General features: G+C 34.3%; 1 protein-coding gene across 4 annotated transcripts in view; it reads left to right on the plus strand.

Moving 5' to 3' along the window:
- Positions 1 to 21951, plus strand: part of LOC111061045 (PDF receptor) — a 270887-nt gene that overhangs the window by 199844 nt on the left and 49092 nt on the right. For all 4 annotated transcript variants that reach the window (XM_039424282.1, XM_039424285.1, XM_039424283.1 and 1 more), the window contains exon 6: positions 444 to 627. In XM_039424282.1, the coding sequence (XP_039280216.1) occupies positions 444 to 627 (184 nt within the window). The remainder of the gene's footprint in view (positions 1 to 443; positions 628 to 21951) is intronic.

Here is a 21951-nt window from a genome sequence, read left to right on the forward strand (position 1 = left end):
TTCCCATTTTCAAAGTTTAGATGTCATATTTGAATCCTCCAATCATCTCTACTCTAATCTCCCTTTCCACTGTCCCAATCTTCACTTAGGATGTTACAGTGATGGGTTTTGCTTTTCGTACTTCTGTTGAATGCTTTCCATGTTAATTTTTTCCTCCTTAATATATTTTATCAATCAAAATCATCACTTTCTAGCAGTATTTCTCGAATAATTCAGTGAACTTAACTAACTTCTCCTGTTGCAGGCATTTGGAATTAAAATTAAAATGAAAAAAAAATCTTCATTAGGCGGAGTTAGGACTTTTAAGTCCTCTCTACCATTCAACCTTGAACTTAGTCATGTCATTGTATGTCTTTTTATCTGTGGCATGAATTTCATTCTCCCCATTATAAACTATCTTCCGTTACCTGTTGTGCTCATTGTTTTTCAATGTTTGCATTCAGGAGTCTGCGGAATAATCGAACAAGGATCCATAAGAATCTGTTTGTGGCGATGGTGATTCAGGTGGTGATCAGGCTGACTCTGTACATCGACCAGGCGCTCGTCAAAGGCAACAGCCTAACCGGCCAGCGCGTCTCCTCTTCCTCTTCCTCGTCGGGCGGCTTCCGGCAGGGAATCGATAATACGGTAACTATCACATTCAAATTCATATTTATTAGTCATTTGAAGTTATTATTATCGATCGCTATTATCATAATAATACTAATATCGATATATTATAAGTCTATATAAATATATCATACACAAAGAGTAAGTAAATACGTATGGAATTTTGTTGGAGCAGAGTCTTTGCTGGAAGGTCCCAGCTTGACTTGAAATTCTGCAGAGAATGCTAATGTAATGGATTAATTTTAAAGATTTATTCCCCTCAAAACCATTCACATGTTCACAATGCAATTTCGGGTATTATTGGAAGAGCAAAACACTGAAGCAAAACACAATGTGATATCTTAGGAAGGAAAAAAGTTCTATAAAAAAGTTGATCACTTTTCGATATGAAAAAGAGATGAAACTCCATAAAACATACAACTAGAGCTATGATTTAGTGGGATATTTTCAATCATTTTGTTGAAATAAGTTTCTACAACACAATAGAATATTTCAAAAGCAGGTTAAAACATTTTTGAAAAAGTCCTATTCTACCTAACTATTCATCTAGTGGGTCTACTTTGACTAATTGGAAAAGTTTACTACTGACCTTTAAAGTGGGTTTACTTCTGACCTTGAATACTGAATAATAATGAATGAGTATAATCATAACATATTCCATCTCTGCTCTATAAACTATATGAACTATGAGCAAACTAAAAGTTATGTTTCCAAATAATCTTCCATTTGAAATTTATCATGATCAGATGCAGAATTTGTATGCTTCACATGGAAAGTGCCAGTCTCCTTGAAATAGTATTAAAGGAATTGAGTAGGCCTATTCAAGGAGTTTAATAAAATAAGAAGTTTAGTTTGATCTTTATCTTGATCATTGGCTGTTCATAATCCTTTTTAAACAAATAAGAGAGATGATGTATGTTGGAATTATTCAACTTTTGAACCAAAATTAGACAGCTCGGTTCGATAAAGTAGTAGTGTACCAATGTGTTATCGCTCCAAATGGAAGTAGTACGTATCTAAAGACTATGACTACACTGACAGTCATAAGTTAAGTTACACGAAAGGCTCATTATCTTACAGCTTGTATCTGCTGTATCACAATAAACTGTGTTTTATTGTAGTGTAAACTCTGTTTCACGAATTGAGAAACTCACGGAGTGAGACATTCTCAGGACAAGAGAGTGATGTTAAAGTTTCTTGATCTGGGAAACTGACTAATGGTAGGCCTAGATAGCGGAAAAGTTATATCATGGCTTGGCTTTCTGAAGCTGCTGAAGTTGAAAACTACATTTCGGTCATCTTATGACTCCGCATTTCTCACACTTGTATTCTTGGAAGAGAAAAGGGATTATTTAATTTCCTATTTCATGCAAAAGTTATAGTTAGAGATGAGACATGCGTAGATGATATAATTTCAAGAATTGGGTGCAGGACATTCACTGCATTTGAGTTTTCGTTTTGGAATTGTTGTTTTGCTCATCCATCTTTTCATCGACCAGAGTATTAGTGCAAATTTGAACTCAAAATTAAAATTTTAATTTTTATAGATCCAAGATAATTTTAAAGAAGTTTGGAAATAGACATTGGGAACTGAGACGCTGACAAGTGTTAACATAGGCTATTCTATTCTATCTTTGATCATGATTGAAAATAAGGCATAATAATGCTCAAGAATATCTGAGAATACCAATAGGTTTTGGTTTGGAAAATTGTTGGACGTTCATTGAGAGGAACAAAAATTGTAATTTTGAAGTTCGATGAATGAACTAATACGAACTCAATAATAAATGACGATGATGATAATAATAGGGATTTGAAGTACAATCATTTTATTCATCGCATTTGTATTTATTTTATATTTCCATCTTGAAATTGTTTAAAAATTTGAAATCTGAAATTGAAGTTATGAATTTTCAACTTCTGGTGATGAAATCGATCTAAAGTGATTTTTCATTCTGATATGATGTTTATAGAATGCTTCTCAGAATATAGGGCAACTCTCCTCCATAATCAAATCAGGAGATGTTAACTCAGAAATTCCAGTGACAACGGTTGCATTTTCCAGTCCATACATCGACGTTCTTGAATAAATAGGTCATTTTTTGGACAATGCATCTAGTCTGATCTCATATCATGAATGCATTGATTCTGCCAATCTTCTAAACTACTTCTGAAATATTGAACATTTAAAAATATTGTATAAGATGTGCCCACCAATTCAAGACTACAATTTCGCTCGAAAGTCACTCATGACAGCATGACATAAGCATAATATTTTGAAAAAAAATCAAGCTCTGCTCTACTTCAAGCTCCATGTTCTGCGTCTGGAGTAGCCAAATTCCATTCTTCAATAAATCTTAAGAGGAAATATCATGCCGTCTTCTATCAACTTTCATGGAAAACTATATGTTTTATCGTGTGGAAAAGATTCGATGCCGAATAAACATTCTCTCAGGACTCAAGCATGCATGACTTTCTTTCCACAAAGTAAATCTATCATTCAGAATATATTTTCATTACATAATATATATTCATTGAATTTCATCTGAAAGGAGGTCTTGTTTTCTCAGTTCAGTCCAGTTGTGCACTCACATAACATGAAGTTAGATTTCATGAGCATAACTTCTTCAAACAACTTCTCTGCACAATCTTGCTCTCCATTAATCAATCATTTCTGTTCTAAACCACTGAATAATACCATGGAGAAAAGATATATAACAGTTGTAAAAAGTATGATAAGATAATATATAAGATATATCAGTTGTCTCTGATAAATAATACATCATGGATTGATGGGAATGCATTAGGCCTATTAAGTCATAGCAAAGTTTCCCGTCAAATCGATCGATGAACCTACTCACCTACAAATTTATGTCGTATTCAAATTTTTTTCTCAATGTTTTTGACACATAAGTTTACTTTGAACTGTTGAGTTAACCTCACATTAGTGTACTATTACTGGTGATGATTATTTTTCCACGCTTCTAAAACCTTGAATTGGCAATAAGCAAAATGATGGAATTATTTTTTGAATTCCCAGTACGAAAAAGCCTTATAAACTGAACACATCATTTATAGAACATCGAACCCAAACCAGATAATCTCGATTATAACGGTTTTATAACAATTATAATTTACACATAATAATTATATACTTGGAAGTTATCATTTCGTACTTACAAATCTGAATTTTCCTGGTTCAACTGAGCAAGTACCGAGAAGTGTGAGCAAGTACAAAAAAAGTTTCGCTCCATCACTCATCACAGAGTACATTACATTCTATTCTGTAGCAAGAGATTCAATGACAGCGTGAAATAATTGCAGTTCATTGCAATGGCATTCCCTGATGATTCTTGACCACCCTTCACAACGTTTTGTGAGCAGACCGCTACTGTTCACTCTCAGTATTCTCTTTGCTTCCATTCTGATCTGGAATGGAGAATTTTAATTGCAGAAAAAGAATTCCAAACTAGATGCTGTGAAAACTCCACATCATTGAATATGAGATATTGTAAAGAGAATGAGAAAATAATTTCAGCCTTCTCATTTATTGTGAATTGCAACTGGGATCGATATAGCACTTTCCCCACTCGATCTGTACAATACTCATTCTAGAGCTATGAAGGGTACTGTTTGCATTCCCCAAATTTTGAAAACAAGATAACTGTGTTAAGTTTTGTTGTGAACCTGGTTCAAGGTAATGCAGAGTATTGAAGATAAAAAAATATTATTGAAATAGGGGGAGAGTAATAAAGATAGCATTCACCAATAAATTAAACTCCTTCCCACGAGGATCTGAACGGCTTGAATGGTGAGCTGATAAGACAGTGACGAGAGCTTTTCATGTTCTCAACAATCATCTGGAACAATCTTAAATAACAACGCCGGCTGAGATAATAATCATTATAATAAGTTATGAATTTGTGCATGAAAAAATGAAATTGTGACTCCAATGAATTTTATTTTCACATGCAGCCTAATTTCATACTTCTGGAATATTATTATGAAACAATGTCACTCAAATTCTAAAAAAAAATTGGATACGACAATACTATTTAGAGAGTATTCCTTTATTGATAATATTTTTCTTGGAGTCGCAAACTTCGAAAACAATCCAGTCAGAATTTAATTTAATTTGTTTTTCTCACAAAAGTCTTGATCACACGAACTGATTGCGCAAACGGGTGTATTTTGACATTTTTCATCAAATTCCGCTACCGTTTCTGCAGAAAACATGGATAGCTGCAGGCAACATCCTTTATTGCAATCGGAGGTATTATTACTGTTACGCAAAGATTCCTCTTGGAGAAAGAAACTGTACGGAGTTTCTATTCCACAAATAGCAACGCAGTGGAATCTTATCTTCGTGGACAATAGTAACTCCTTCAAGCTCTGATAAAACATCAATATTTCTCATCTGGATTTGATCCCTATAACATTCAATTTCAAATGTTCATTCAAACCATGCTGTATCAAAGCTGCTTGAGCTCACTATATTACCAAATTTCAATGGTAATTGAAAGAAAGTATAAGATAGATGAGAAGGTAATCTGGTCCAGCTTTGAAAAATTTTAAGGAGCATTATTGATAGCATAATTATAAAGCATAAGAATGTATTTTACAATAATAATCAATCTTCTGTCAGTGTATTTGAATTCTTGCGAAGGGGTAGAATTTTTAATTCAATGTTTAATTAATTTTAATCGCTATTTTTCAAGATCCGATTGAATCTGTTCCCATATAATGACACAACAGAGAAATGTAGTGACATTCAGAGAAAAATATATTGTGCTGAAAGTAAATATGAACTTTTGTTTGAAAAGACTTCTTCATTGGAGAAAAGTTATCTGAGAGTACTTTGAATTGTTTTCCAATGAGTTTCAATTCCACTTCCCACGTCTTGAGCATCAGTGAGTTGCATTCCAGTAGGGAAATGGTTTAATTTTAACATTTACAATTCAATCATTCAGACGTGGGTTAGCTCCGGTCTGGTATCTTGGAATACCAAATTGAAAATAAACGGAATGACCAAAGAAGTGTTATATTCAAATAAGATAAGATAGCGCTTCTTCCCAAGATTGTTCTCATCTAATGGAATGGGATACGCATTTTCATGGCTTGCTCTAGTCGTCTGAGAAGGAGGATAGTAGCATTGTGGGAAAACGCATTTATGAGAATCGTATCATAAAACCTTTTAAAGTCTCCCAGGCTAACAGCTATAAGAACATTCTGCCGTCATCTTCCATATCATTGCGTTCTTCAGAGTACAGAGAAAATACCAGTACTTCATTCTCAGCTTTCAAATTTGTTATCAAATGAAATCAATGGATAAATGACCAATATCATGATCACTACCAATTAGAAAAGGAAATTTATAGGCATTATAACACCTCCCGAAAATTTCCTCTTCCAGTTTGTTTTATACTCATGGTTCAATGATTCGATTCTAGAACTCAATACACTTAAAATAAAACGAATATTTGAATTCTCAATATTGATCGAAATTCCATGCATTACACAAGAATCTATAGGAAAGGCTTCCAATATAGTACAGCAACCTCGAGCATAAAACCAGTAGTATTTCATAAATCAACAGAAAAAACCACGGCACACATAATAATTTTACTCCCATCAAGATTCTTATTTGATGGTCATGAAATATGTTAGTTCATTAATAAAGATAACATTCATTCAATATAGAATCAATCAAATCAATCAAATTCCATTTATTCAAGTAGTTGCATATAAAAGACAAGCTTCACAACATTGAATCGTCACAATCAATAATAAACACAGAAAGTACAATAGTGCAAGGAGGAGACGTCAAAGAAAAACACTGCCTTCAGGAGCACCCCCTAGAAGAAATCGTTTAATTTCAGTTGATTTAAAGGAAATTTTGATTTTGTAATAATTATATGATATGTTATTTTCTTCCCTCAAGACATCCACACATTCATTCACTGTGTATGACGCTCTTTTCAACAGAACTTTCCTTATTCTTCCGGTCATCTTTGAAAAGTTGGAAAAATCTATAAAATTGTGGGGGAGTCTATTTAAAATTTTTATTGCACAATAGTGTGAGCCTTTATCCAGAAGGGTTCGTCTATGTGCCGGGTAACCGAGGATTGAGCCACCACTCCTCGTATTGTAGGAATGATCAAGTAAAACGGATGAGAATGCCCTCCATCTTTTACTAACGTACGTGATGATCTCCAGAAAGTACATGGCTGGCAAAGTTAATATGCTCTCTCACAAAATAAGACCTACAGTTGTACGGGCACTGAGGTTGAAGTTCATACTCAGAGCTCTTTTCTGCCTCCTGAAAATAACCTCAAGGTGTGTGTCATAGCCACCCCAGAATATCAAACTGTAACGAATGACAGACATGAGATAGCAATGATAGATCACAAGCAGGGAATTATACCCTACTGCTCCCCTCACACACTTCAGAGAGAACAGAATAGTAGATATCCTATGCAAGAGACGATCACCCCATTTCAATGAAACGGTCCATTTGGTTCGGACTTACAATATTTTATGTTACATTCGGTCAATTATTCCCGTGACAGTTCTTCAATTGAAGAGAATATTATCATACCATAGAGCAGAGATACCGAGAGCAGAGATAGAAGATATTTTCATTATTCGTCTCTGATGATACTCTCTTTGTAGTTTCTATTCTTCTTTTTCTAGAGTTGATTACCGTATTGAGAGGAATATCCAAGCCTACACAAATAGTCTATAGTCCAGTGTAGCATGATGTAGCAAATGGAAGAAAAAGATTTATCACGTCCAACTAATTCATCATTTGCTTTTCCTAAGAATGTTTATCTCAACTCCAAATAAGGTGTGAATACAACCTGATTGTCGATCAGATTATCGGGATGAAAAAGGTATAGAATGAAACAAGTACTTGCGAAGCAGGAACGTGATCTAATCGGGATTCTTTTGTATAATCACCACTTTTCCTCTTATGTTAGCTGATTCTTGATATTTTAATATTGTAAGATTCCGTGCATTCTAAAAATATGGATATAAGCACCAAAAATGTAGTATTGAATTTGGTGTAATTCAAGCGCAATTTCCGATTTGAAACGTATATACAATGTAAATACTAACTCCATGAATACAGTTTTTTCCCACTATTGAATAAAAGATAAAAGGTACAGTACTAATATACAGAATGTTTCAGAAGTAGTGTCGAACATTTTAGAGTTTTGTTCCTGGATGATAGGAGACTACAAATGTCGTATTTCAAGTGTCCAAAACTCAGCTTTATCCTTATAGCTGCCATTTTGTTTTTTTCACTTAGGAATTTTTATCTCAAGAACGAAATGTCGTATTCATGCCAAATTTCAGATCAATACGACATTTCGTTCTTGAGATAAAAATTCCTAACTTAAGTGAAAAAAACTAAATGGCAGCTATAAGGATAACCGCTGAGTTTTGGACACTTCAAATACGACATTTGTAGTCTCCTGTCATCCAGGAACAATACCCTAGAATGTTGGACACTACTTCTGAAACACTCTGTATATAACAAAAAGTGCTACTTGGTAATAAAGTAATATTATCTTACATGGAAAAATTAAATATCAAATTTAATTCAATTCAATTTAGTTCTTTTCACACATCATGCTGTTGTACTGGAGTCTCATTCGTGATGTATTTTATTCATGCTATCATAAATATTGTATATGAGAAAACTGATTCGGTGACTGATAAACTGACAATCAATTTATGATTTGTGAATTAACTTCTGTGAGTTCAATCTCACCTTAGTGGAATATAAGAATTTTACTTGTTCATATAGATTGAAGTGATCACTGTTATTTGAACGAGCGTTAGCGAGTTCTTACTTTTGACTTACTGAAGGCCAAAGTCGTTGTCCGTCTGTATGTATGCTCTACAATAACTTTAGAGAGAATTGATCAATCAGCTTCAAATTTTGAACACTTATTCCTCGAACCTTTTTAGAAGTCAAGTTCGAGCAAAATTGATTCACTCATTCGTCATTTTTCAGGATATAAAAATTACATTGAGAGTGCATAAGAAGAAAATTTATTTGATTTATCATTTATTCAGCTGAAGAATTCACTGCATACAATTACAGCAGTTTTTCCATCCATTCATAACATCAGCTGAGGCTATTTGGAAGCTATCACAAAGACCTCCATGCACTCATATTATTTCAGCTGGTTAATTTGCAACATGATATACAACTTTTACATCAACAAACTGATAAGGGTTGAAATATCAATGTGCGGTTTTCACCATTCATTTTCTCTTAGAACTCTGTATTGAAATCATGATCACATGACCTTCTCATTTGAAAAAATGAATTTCAATTGATATGAGGGACAAAATTGTTGAAGCGACAGAGTAATATTTGTAACAGAGTAATTTTTTCATTTCAAATGGGATCCCCAATAAAACCTACTGTCAAATTATTCTTGTGAAAGAAATATTAAGCTGTTTCCATAATATTAACCAAATCTGTATAATTATAAGTTGCTGGTTTCAAAGATTACAATACAACACTTCATGAGTGAGTTCTCCAACCCAGAGGGTCATTAGTGTAAATGAGGAGTCATTATCATGATATACAGAAATCCTACCTCTAACTATTCATATAAAAATAGAATAGATCCATCTGATCATGATCCACGAAAATTAAATGTAAATAATCATAAATTCAATTCATATTTCTATTTACTGTTCCCAGTCCTGTGATGATTACATTTCCCCCAATTCACGTGTTTTAATCAGTTACTTTTGTTTTATATGCAAAGTTCTTATCATCCCAAAGAAAATTAAAATATATTCAAACTATTTCCAAGATGAGAGTAGAATATTTCCAGCAATTCTCTTTTTGTTCGACCTATATAACCTGCACACTCTGTGAAACTCTGTGATACCTTTTCTGTATTCAAAGTTTTTCCACGATTCTTGTAGTATTTGGATATTTTTATACTTGGAGAGAACAATTTGTTGACAGTGTACAATGCTTTTGCATTGCTTTAGTCATTGTTCAGCTTCAGTGTTTGCATTGTGCCAAAATTTACTAGAGTTTACTGTAAACTCTAGTCACAAGTTACAATGGGTCGCTTCAGTCTCCAGTTCAGCTATCCTGAAGATAACAAAGTAATCTCAAACTCCCTCTGCCTCTCCCCAGACCAACAGTTCCGAAACTTATCGATAAAGCTCAAATGACAAGTAATGGAAAAGTCTTCTCAAGCAAAACTTGGACATTTAAGGATTCGTGCTCTGCATCACAGTAAATAATTCCAGATTCTGTTCCAGATGAGTGTAACTTCTCAATTTCCTTCTCGGCACTTTCAGGATAAGTTCGTCTTCACATTTTAATTTGTTAATTATTTGTTAACGCCTGTCTAAGTTTGATACCATCTTTGCAATATGATTTCATAACTGAGGACATCAATTTTTTATAATATTTTATTTATATTTTTAAGAGTTGCTTTCCAAGTTTCAATAGACATTTCATATAGCTGAAAGGTTTCAATTTCACATTGTTCAGCTTCACTCTTGTTAGTTTCCACATCCACATGTTAGATCTAATAAACTAAGCTCTATGAAAATTTTGGTATTTTATGTTCAATCATCGAAAGGTTTACAATAATTATTTTCAGCTGAAAAATTATATCCTCTCCAGTTGAAGGGCATAATATCTTCTGCATTTTGTCACATATAATTCATCATTCATGAATCTGACTTCATCCAGTAATCTGACTTAGATAAATTATTGTTCATTTGTATTAAAAGTGCTTGATTGACACTTACCATTTCGTAACTTTAGCAAAATCATAAAACCGGTTCCAGATGAATTTATCGAAGCAATCGTGGAAATCTAATTTGAATAATATGTATGATGACGTTTGATTCATATCTCAAGGAAATTCGGAGTATCACATCACATCAAATCTAAGCGTTGAACTATCAAAGTCAATAGTGACACCAAGCATCAGTTGGATGTTAATCGAAGTGACTGTGCAGAGGTTAGTGAGATTGCAATTAAGCCGTTTGCTAGTTACTTGCCTGGTTACCAGTGCCAGTTGCTGGCCTTCCATCTCCGTCAGTGGGTGGTGACGTGTCGTGTCGTGTCGTGTCGACTACTATTCTCGATCAGTGACAGAGCACTGTGATTACGATTTCACGCCCAACCAACCTAATTCCAGTGACTTGAAATCTAAATCCTCGCTATTCCCTTTACGAATTTTAGTTGCTTCCTAGCCAATATAATCCAGCTCCAACGCACCAAAATAATTAGTTTTGCATGAGGCGATTTTGGCCCTTTGCCACTCGGCACATTCTACTTTGATATTAACTTGTTGATAGAAGCAGCCACACTATTGCTCATTGAGAAGATTGTGATGTGACGGCAGTAGACATTTATCACCTTGCTAGTTTTATGCCCAAGGGTGCTAACTCCTGCACACCCATTAAAGGACATCCATAAATGATGACACATTTGTAGCCTGGCAACCCTCAACTTTTGGTTTGTTGATATCATCATAAACCTCAAACGAATTATATTATATGGTTTATAGCCTACGTATATATCAACTCGTACAAAAGACTGAATATGGATAAGTTAGTTATAAAATACAATTCTGGTATCTCCCATCTTAAAAGTCATTTGAAACTCCATAAAAACCAGCATGCTATTCCAACTTCACCTACCTATAACATTTTATGAAAAATGACCACTGTATTCCACGGTGAACTTGAAAAAACGTAATAAATATGCTCATGAATGTACTCTTGGTATCATAAAGATTGAGGTTGCTGATTGTACTCGTACATACGATTTTACTCAGTGTTATGTTGTAGGAAAATAATGTTCATATATTATTTATAATACTTCTCATATTACATCTCGTATAGAATTAATTTTGTCGGGACTAAGCCTAGTTGTATCGACCTGAAATAATTTTATGTACGCAATAATCCTTATTTAATTTACTAATTCAATTTTACTTTGACGATACTTCACTTCTATTCTATGTTAATTAAGCTTTGTATGTGTCTAGATTTATCGGTTGTCTCTCTGTCATAGTTCAAATTTAAAAATCTTCATTTTTTACATATCTGTATGGAAAAATAATCTCTATTGTCCATACAGTAGTTACATACATTGAATCGTATTTATGTATTTCAACAATCTGTAGTCGTGAGTAGCAGAAATTTATGGATGTGGTTTCAGCCAAATGCTCCATACTGTCTGCGTCTCGTGGTTGAACGAATTTATAATCGGGCCAGTTGTTGCTTCAATACGAACAAAGCAATTAAACTCAGATAAATTTAATTCTGCTCTGAAAACTGAAATAACATTATTACAACCCGAGAATTAATGGATTCCATTGATAGTGGTAACCGAATTCAATCGTAATAACTAAAACTATGTTTTATTTATGACGTATTCTATGAATTTCCAATCTCACAGCCAGATTGCCCTCTTTCAGGATGGGGGTGATCACATTACGTGGAACAAGACTGTTTATATTGTACTGCTAACTCAAGCAATATTATTGAAATGTGACTGAAGAGGGCTAAGACTTCTCTTCTTTCCTTTTCAGTTCTAGGACTTTTCTTTTCAAACAATCAACACCAACACTTACAAATTTTTTTCATCTCCTCCCACCAATATCCATATCTTCTTGAAACTTGAGGAAACAATGAGAGAAAATGTGAGAAATTCTTTAGATTTGCGGAGAACGGAATGATTAAACTTTACTTGTATTTATCAATTAACAATGTGGTGAGCATATCGATATAGTAAGACATTGAAATGTAGGTAACATATACATTTGTATTGATATTATAGCTCTTTCAAAAGTAAGGGAATAGAGAGTATGGAGATTAAAAATTAAGATTAATAATCTTCTGAAAACAATGAACTCGATATAATGAAAGTTCTTGAGCTATTATAATAATGGAATGAATTATTAATGGATGTGTATCACCTAAATTATTAATAAATGTGTTTCAACCATCCATAGGTAATGTACATGAATATGTAAATTTTCCACTAGCGGAAAATGTTTTCCTTCTTTTTTTATAGTTCATGTTTAGTTTTGTATAATGACCATTCACAAAGATTATTCTGAGAAAACAATGTACCTCAAAATGGAAAAAATAGGATCTCCTACTACAGACTTGAGATGAGAATCTGATGGCCTTTGACATTGACATTGACAATTTTATTAGCTTTGACAAAGGAACGACCGTCATGCTTTTTCCTGTCCAATAATGACAAGATAGTTTGAGGAACTTCATGATCAACAATTAAGTTCCTTCAATGATAAGGATTATTTTCCGATAAGTAACAAACAAACCCAATATTATGCAATAAAAATTTTATAATAAACACTTTAATAAGAGATTCTAATCATTCTAGTACGATATATAATAACAAGTTCTGAAAATGATTTATTCAAGATCTACAAGCTACAAATTTTACAAATAATACAATAATTAAGATTCTCAAAAATGAAAATGGGACCAAGCTATAGTTTATCGCAGACTTTATGAAAATTTTAAAATCATTGTTTATTAGGCTTCATAATTAGAAACTATTGAATATTCTTGAATTCAACAAGATATCAGAATCGACTCTAATCAACACAGATGTTGGAAAAAGGATTTGAATCTAATTGCTAAGATACTATGTCGTAACGAATAGTTTCAAAAACTCATCAAATCACTGTTTTCATTAGGTTTATTATGTTATTAAAATCTATTTTATTTGCCAATTACTTGTATCACTCACATACTCACATATTCATAATTGAATATGGATTTCGATTGAACCCTAATCTCTCATTTAGATTTGCGAATACCTCTTATGATAACAATACGGGTTTCATGACATCAAAGGGAAGTGACATGGAGGACAATAAATTCCTTGGACAACGTTATTACAACCGTTCCACAATTCGAACCTCTGACAGTGCTTCTGAGTTCCCTGCTCGGCTTACGATGGTTCAGCAGTTTCCCGGATGGTTGGTTAGAAGGAGAAGTCTCACAATGCGGGAAGAATGTATTGGAGAGGAGTGAAGTGCGTGACCGGTGAAACTGATCGATGTGCCTCTTCTCTGACTCTGCGATTCTGAATGTATGCAAAGGTTGGTCGTGCAAAAGAAGCTTTTCAATTACTAAGTCGATAGACGACTAGGATCGGAGCCAGCAGTCAGGAGTCAGGAGTCAGGAGCGAGGGCGAAGGTAAGCAAGCGGATTAGGAATCAAGCCGAGAGGAAGCGAGCGATTACTTCTTGGTATAGCATAAGTGAACTACGGAAAGCTCCCATCGCAAAGGATGGTGTGTGGTCTGCGTTCTACATCTACCAACATCATAAAATCGGCTCTCAAATACCTGCTCTTCTTGCCTCTTGTTATTATTGTTACACCATCCATAACGTCTCGCGCTTCTCTATGTGTTGACACTCATTATTCAATGTATACCTCCAATTAATTAAGTTATTCTATCAACATCTTGCGGTTGGAGCAATAAACTTGAAGCTAACATGCTTTGGTGGTGGGGAAATTAACTTCATGTTATTAAAGCATGAATAGTATCGATTATCAGGTTTGCACAATGCTCTGGCGGAAATTATGTTGATTTGAAAGATTCAATTGTTATTAAAACCTTGATCCAGCACTTGCAGTGATACCTAATCGCTTATATTATTATATAAGCATCTTACTCTCTTTAGAAGTGTTATTGCTCGATGCCAGCTCCACTAACTGGCAATAATTAATGAATAATTATTAAATACTTCTAATTACATCCTCATGGTTCGGAACTCACATGGAACCGAACGCTCATTAATAATCATTCGCATCTCATTTGCACAAGCCTGGAAATCATGTACGCATCAGTACAAAAATTATCATAGTTACAGTCACAGCATCAGTCATATCTTCAATCAGCATGAAGTATTCTACCATTCGTGGAAAGCTTACAAAAATTCAACTATTCATCAAGGAGTTAAAATAAGGTATTTCAATTATGTTGATTTTTGACTTTGAAGTTCGCTTCTCGGTGGTTCGGAATCTACCTTAAATGGGAGGACAATTCATCACTCATCACAGTCCTCCTCATTATCCATGCAAAGGCTTGGAATTTTTGTGGGTATCACCATGGAGAAACTAGATATTCTATGATATTATGTTTATCAAAAATGTACTGTAGCTCTCAATGGTGATTATGAAAGCGCCATCAGCTTACTATTAATTTGACAGATACAAAAATGACAACATGATCTGAAAATGTGGGGTGTTAGAATGGTGGATTTAATTGGTTGAAGGCAATGATTTGTGCGATTATGAGTGGCGTCGCGGCGTCGGTGTGATGACGTCCCAAGGCGAGTGCTGCCACCGGACGACGCCACTTTGCCGTTTACTTTCCGATGGCCAAAAACAGTCCTCCAGCATTTACAGTAATTAGTTGAGGGAATACACTGACGCCGAGATGATTAGCGAAGGCGAAAGGAAGTGTAACCGCCTCCAAGCTTCAAGTAAGCGCTGTGCAGTTAGAGACCGCGACTTGCCACGGGGCCAGCCAGCCACGCCGCCAACTCATGCACAACTCAATTATCACTATTATCACTCTACAAACATCTTCCAATCACTACTTCACATCCTCCTCGCTCCTCTTCTCCTTCTTCTTCTTCTTCTTCTTTTTCTTCTCCCACTCTTCCTCTATCTCCTCCTCATACTCCTCCTCATACTCCTCCTGATCTTCCTATTCCTTCTCTTTTTCCTCCTGATACTTCTCCTGCTCCTCCTATTCCTTCTACTCTCCTTCTCTTCCTAATTTTCATCCTTCTCGTCATCATCATTTCCTCCTCATTCCCCTTTCCCTACACCTCCTCCTTCTCCTCTGCCTCCTTACCCTCCTCCTCATCTTCATCTTCCTCCTCCTCACCATCCTTTACCACCTATTACCACTGATTCCAGTGTTGCGTTTTCTCGCTGCCTTCCAACCATTTCGTTCTTGCTTTTCCAGCAAAATGGTCAGTTGGCTGGAAATAACCGGCGTTTGTATCCAATCTATCCTGCGGCGCTCACAAATATTTGAATGATACACAGAGTGTTTACTATAGAAGTTTCCATTATGTTGGATAAGGAAATTGACCATTCGAGTGTGACTAATATCAGTTCGAGAGTATCATTTCCCAGAACATCTTATTTTGAAAATCAAAGATCGATTTATGAGTTCAGGAAAAGCTCGGCTTATTGATCTAGGAGTTCATCATTTATTACCAAGAGGGGAATTTGTAGTAGATATTGCTCTCCAGTTAGATGAGATGAAAATTTCGTCGTGATATTTCATCAGCATTACATCCTCTCAAATTTCGTGATTTCGTGTTATTAGCTTATTTCAGAGAGTTGATTTTTGTAAGAAACTCAATTTCAATCCATTAAGTATATTTGGCCACTACTATAATCTGAATGTTGTTGTCGATTGTCCTCTCCCACAGATCAGTAAAGAATGGACTTGAGAATCTCCTCAAACCAGACTATGCCCACATCTTATTATTTAGTAATATGTTCCTATAGAACTGGAATCATTCATGAATAATAATCAATTATATTCAACTCATATTGTCCCTACATTACATTCAGATTCTTACTGACAGACCATTGAGTAAATATATAAGTAGGCTGAAACAATTTTCAATGAGCAGGAAATCAATTAATTTGATTCAAAGATTTGAAGGGAGATGAAGAATGAATGGTTAATAATTTTATCAGCCTTCCAACCTTACAACATCAAAGTTTTAGATTAATTTGATAGAGGCAAACTTCAAATATGTTTTAGAGCTGTAGAAGAGCAAAGGAGGAATGGCAAATAACGTGAATGAGTGACAGGATTATGGTTTAGTTTGGTTGGAATCGTATAATAGGAATGATGTGAACACAAAGTTCCGAAGAGCCAATATTTCTCACATTGGTTGAATGTTTCAAAGTTCCGAGATGGACACTAGTCTCAACAAAGTCTAGTAAATGCCGAAACGAACCACACCAAGCCAATACTTTGGAGGAAACTTGAAAGATTCAGCTCATCTTCCTTGTCAACTTTGTCAATAGGCACAAGCAAAGTTCCGATATTGATTTATACTGATATGATAATAATAATATGATGACGATGTGATCGATGTAACGCATGAAGCGCCGCTTCACTCTTTGGGGAACGAGTTCAGGTTGAAGTGATGAAGAACTAATTATCATATCATCAACGTGAACTAAATTGAACTGCATTGATGCTCCCTGGAGTGATTGGTGGATTGCATGCTTGAGTTGCACTGTCATTGGCTATGTAATTGAGTATAGGCTACCGGCCCCACTTCAACCAATAATGAGTATTTGCACTTAAACTAGATAATAATGTCTCAATCAACCCTATCTACATTCAGTCTATGCGCATGTATTCTTGCCCATGTTGAAAATAAGCAGCTGAAGGTTCTAATTCGTTTCGAGTTCTATTCGATTTGCACTTTCGGTTTCTGATCTTTATTAATCAAGATTTTGAACACTATAATGAGATAAGTCGTAATTCAAATGTACATATCGATTAATTGAGTAGCAGTCCATAATATGGCTATTGGGATTGATGAATTCAATTATTCTTCTAGAACATTCTACAAATACCGATTCCACATAATACAATTTCATAAACACTTCTTAACTATTGTGAATAAGATTTATATACATATAGCAGTACCGTATAGCTCATGAAACTGATTGTGATAATATGTAGTGGGGAATTACAAAGAGGTTCTATGGTACAAAACGAGAAAATCTTATAATGGAAGGATACTTTCTAACCAATAGGCTCCAAATTTCATGTATACTCTAGATTTCCGGTTTATTGACCAAGCGAAGTGAGGTCTAAGATTCAAGTCGACGGTTTGGCATTTCTCTTAATGTTTAATGTTTAAATGTTTATATGTTGCGCATTTACGGCGAAACGCGGTAATAGATTTTCATTAAATTTGACAGGTATTTTCCTTTTTTAACTGCGCGTCGACGTGTATACAAGGTTTTTGGAAATTTTGCATTTCAAGGATAATTGACCGAGCGAAGTGAGGTACAAGATTCAAGTCGATGGTTTGGCATTTCTCTTAATGTTTAAATGTTTAAATGTTTAAATGTTTAAATGTTTAAATGTTTAAATGTTTAAATGTTTAAATGTTTAAATGTTTAAATGTTTAAATGTTTAAATGTTTAAATGTTTAAATGTTTAAATGTTTAAATGTTTAAATGTTTAAATGTTAAATGTTTAATGTTTAAATGTTTAAATGTTTAAATGTTTAAATGTTTAAATGTTTAAATGTTTAAATGTTTAAATGTTTAAATGTTTAAATGTTTAAATGTTTAAATGTTTAAATGTTTAAATGTTTAAATGTTTAAATGTTTAAATGTTCAAATGTTGCACATTTACGGCAAAACGCGGTAATAGATTTTCATGGAATTTGACAGGTATGTTCCTTTTTTAATTGCGCGTCGACGTATATACAAGGTTTTTGGAAATTTTTCATTTCAAGGATAATATAAAAGGAAAAAGAAGCCTCCTTCATACGCCAATATTAGAGTAAAAATCAGACCACAGATTAATTATTATTCATCATAAATCAGCTGACAAGTGATTACACAGATGTGTGGAAAAGCCAGTCTATTGCTGTATTTCCATAAGGTCTATAGTTTCAATCAGGTACTTGTGGATGAGAATACTGCGTGAGGTCTACTGTTTACAGAACTACTAGTAAATATATACCTATATTTATAATAAGTCTGTTCTGAAGCAACGTCATATCCTGATATCTGTACATTGCGAATGTTTTTTATCTGCATCAAAGTTCCTTACTCTCGAGGTGCGATCAGAACGAATAAATTTTGGTGAAGATCGATGCCACTGAACTGTTGAGCAATGATAAAAACATTTTGGAGTCATTGATATAGTTAGAGTACATATAGATATAGAGAAACGTTAGCGAGCTGAAATCTTGATCTCGAACTGACCGCTCTGTTCGTACCCTAAGGAAATATGAATGACTCCAAATGTTACTGCAACTGAATCATTGCACAAACGTTTAGTGGTATAGATCTTTACCGCGACTCTATAGCCCCAATTCGCATGAAGAGGTGATGGTGCGGACGTGGCGGTGGCGTGGCGCTGAATATGTTCCAATGTAAACAGAAGTCGAGTTTCGCCTCATTGTGCATTGGGCATTGGGCGATTCTATATGATAAGAGAGAGTAGGGTTGTGTTTGTTCGTGTGTTCGTTTGTTTGCATCAAAACATGTCAACTTGTGGATTGCATACCGGAAAAACGGGAATGATTTAGATCTCCAAATTTTGCACATATATTCTAAAAATATCAATCTCGTGCACCTGGAAGCCCAAATTTCCATTTTCCTTATACATTTTCAGAATTAATGTTCAAATTTCGTTAATGGTACATACGATTCCATAAAAAATCACCAAATCATATGGTCGAAATTAAAAAAGGAACATCTGTTTCTATTATTGCTTTCTACCTGATACCACTTAACCTCAATAATATTGTTTTGATAATTGATAAATATTTTTAATAATAATGATAATATTTTTATTATAAATATGATAATAGTATTGTTTTAATAATTAATAATTATTTTTATTTCCACAAACTCTGTATAGTATGGTGAATACTATAATATGGTGAATGTGAAACAGCTGCATCAAAGTAATCGTCTAAAATTTCACTTGGAATATCACGAGCGACGTCATCTTCAAGCATTTTTGAAAATTTGGAATGCGCTAATCAACAATAGATAATTGAATAAAACTGGTTGCGAAGCGAATGCTGTATTAGTTTGATTCGAAACTCCAGCTGAAATCATGCCGACTTCAGCTGATGAAGAAAGTGGACACTCGCCCAATCTAGCGGATGACTTATTAACTACGGACTTCCATGACCGGCTGGAAAGAGACCACTTTCTGGCCTAGACCGGAAAAGAAACCCTTTTCTGACGTCAGAGAGTCGTCTGCAAACAAGGTCTTTCAGATCTACGTAGGGAGTGGAAAACAGCTGCTTTTTGTGTGCAGTGTGGCGAAAACATAGTTTTGAAACTTTGTTTTCCTGATGCAATGTTTAGTAGGCCTACACGTGGCATGGATTATTTATTTATGAGCTAGAACAGCTTTTTGAGACAAAGTACTAAATAAACGTCTACAGTTTCATCAATGCTGTATCGACAATATGAAAGTTACGCATGCAGTTAATATGTCTTTAGCTGCGTTTACACTGTGTAACTATGTTATAAAACATTGGTTATATAACAATTTTAACAAAAATGTTATGAATTCGTTTAACTTGTTACAGTGTAACTTCGTGTTTTAAAACATAATTTCGTGTTATATATCAAGTTTTTCCTTTGGCTACGTTTAAACTGTGTAACTTTGTTATAAAACGTTCTGGTTATATAACAACTTTAACAAAAATGTTATAAATTCATGTAACTTATATTCCCGCACGAAGTCGGTAAAGATCAAAGAACAAGTATAACGTTTTGTTACATGTTACATGTGTTATAAGAACGTTTTACTACTTATAACATGTTACAAGTTATAGAATGGAGTTGGAATAGGTAGGTGGTGGGGGAAGTAGCTGAATCATCAGATGCTTACAGGCACGGATCCAGGACCCTGACCTGTGGGGGGGGGGCGATTAAGGTGGTCGTCCAGGGGACCCCCCACCTGAAAATTGTTAAGGTTTTTAATCGAAAACAGCATTTGAGAGCTTTATTTGTTGAAATTGATTGGATTTTTGAACTTGTTCATTTAAATGCTAAAGTCATGATACTTATTTCTGCAACTACAGTACTTTAAATATACATTGGCTCTTGCATTGTATATTGTAGTTCTGATTCCTAATATATTGTTTGGGTACATAAATTTCCTTGTGCTAGATACAGAGTGGCCCAAAAACCTTGTACTTTCGGTTCATTTTCCAGTTTTAAGTTTTTTCCGCCAAATCCTGTAATCGATCAGAAAAATTTGCTCCCGCCTTTTATTTAGATTATGGAATTCCTAATAAAATGAGATTATTCGGAACTTTCTATCCTCAATGAGTACTGAGTTACAATTTTTCAAAAATAAATGAAATTATAAAAAAAGTAATTTTGATGACTTTTAGTTTTTGATCTACAATATCTTCTGATTGTCACCATTTAAATGTATAATTCAAGATTCCTCTGAGCGTAGTTTTGTGCTCTACATGCTCAATCTTATATAGATTTCCAGTTAAACCTGACAACAATGATCCTTGTATTTTGGAAAACACCTGAGTTTTAGCTTCATTCATCATTAGCAACTCCATTGTCATCACATTCAGATTTCGCACCATGATATAAGTTCATTAGATTCACCCGTTCATGAGAATCACCCGTTAATATGATCTTAATTTAGTGGAGAGGCGCGCATAAGGAGACCTCAAGAATCGAAATTTCAAACACTCATAAATTTTGACACAATGATCAGATCTAATTGTACCACAGCTCATTCTTCTCAGCATGCTAAGGCGGTTCCATATCACGCATTATAAGTGAAATTCGATCAAAAAATAGAAAATTCATCCCTGAGTGTACTTTAAACAGTATTTCAATTCACAAAAAAGTGACCAATTCCCATATTCAAAGCTGCATATTGTAGAATACTTCGGGTAAAATTTCAAAATGTGGAAAAGTATCTCCTCTTTCCACTACAATGAAGAATACTCTCGATTCCAGTATTATTAGACAGTTACAACCGATTTTAAAAATGACGATTCCAGTTTTCCATTTTTTCGCGATTTTTCTGTTAATCAAGAGTCTGATACATCATAGAAACTCATGATTGATTCCAAATTGTAGACAATTCATCCACTACGAGCTCATAATTGCTATCTTGAATCACTGTTCCCTATCATAGCACTGCCTAGACCGTTAATTTATGAGAAAAGTATCTTCGATTTCTTGATTTTTTTACGATCGAATCTTACATTACGATTATATTCTTCTGTGTGCAGCAACTAAAATAGGAGAACAAATTTAAATTCAATTCTAAAATTCAAGATCAAGTCTTTTTTATAATAATGGGTTACCGAGATACATAGCTCTGATTTGTCATTTCTTTGTGTATTGAAGTACTGGTTAATCTACACCTGGGATGAATTTCATATTTTTCGATCAAATTCGACTCATGAAGCATTTCTTTGAACCGCCTTGACGAGCCGAGAATAATGAGCTGTGGTACAATGACATCCGATCATTGTGACAAAAGTTATGAGTGTTTGA

This window comes from Nilaparvata lugens, chromosome 3, assembly GCF_014356525.2.
Source record: "Nilaparvata lugens isolate BPH chromosome 3, ASM1435652v1, whole genome shotgun sequence".
Taxonomy (NCBI): Eukaryota; Metazoa; Arthropoda; class Insecta; order Hemiptera; family Delphacidae; genus Nilaparvata; species Nilaparvata lugens.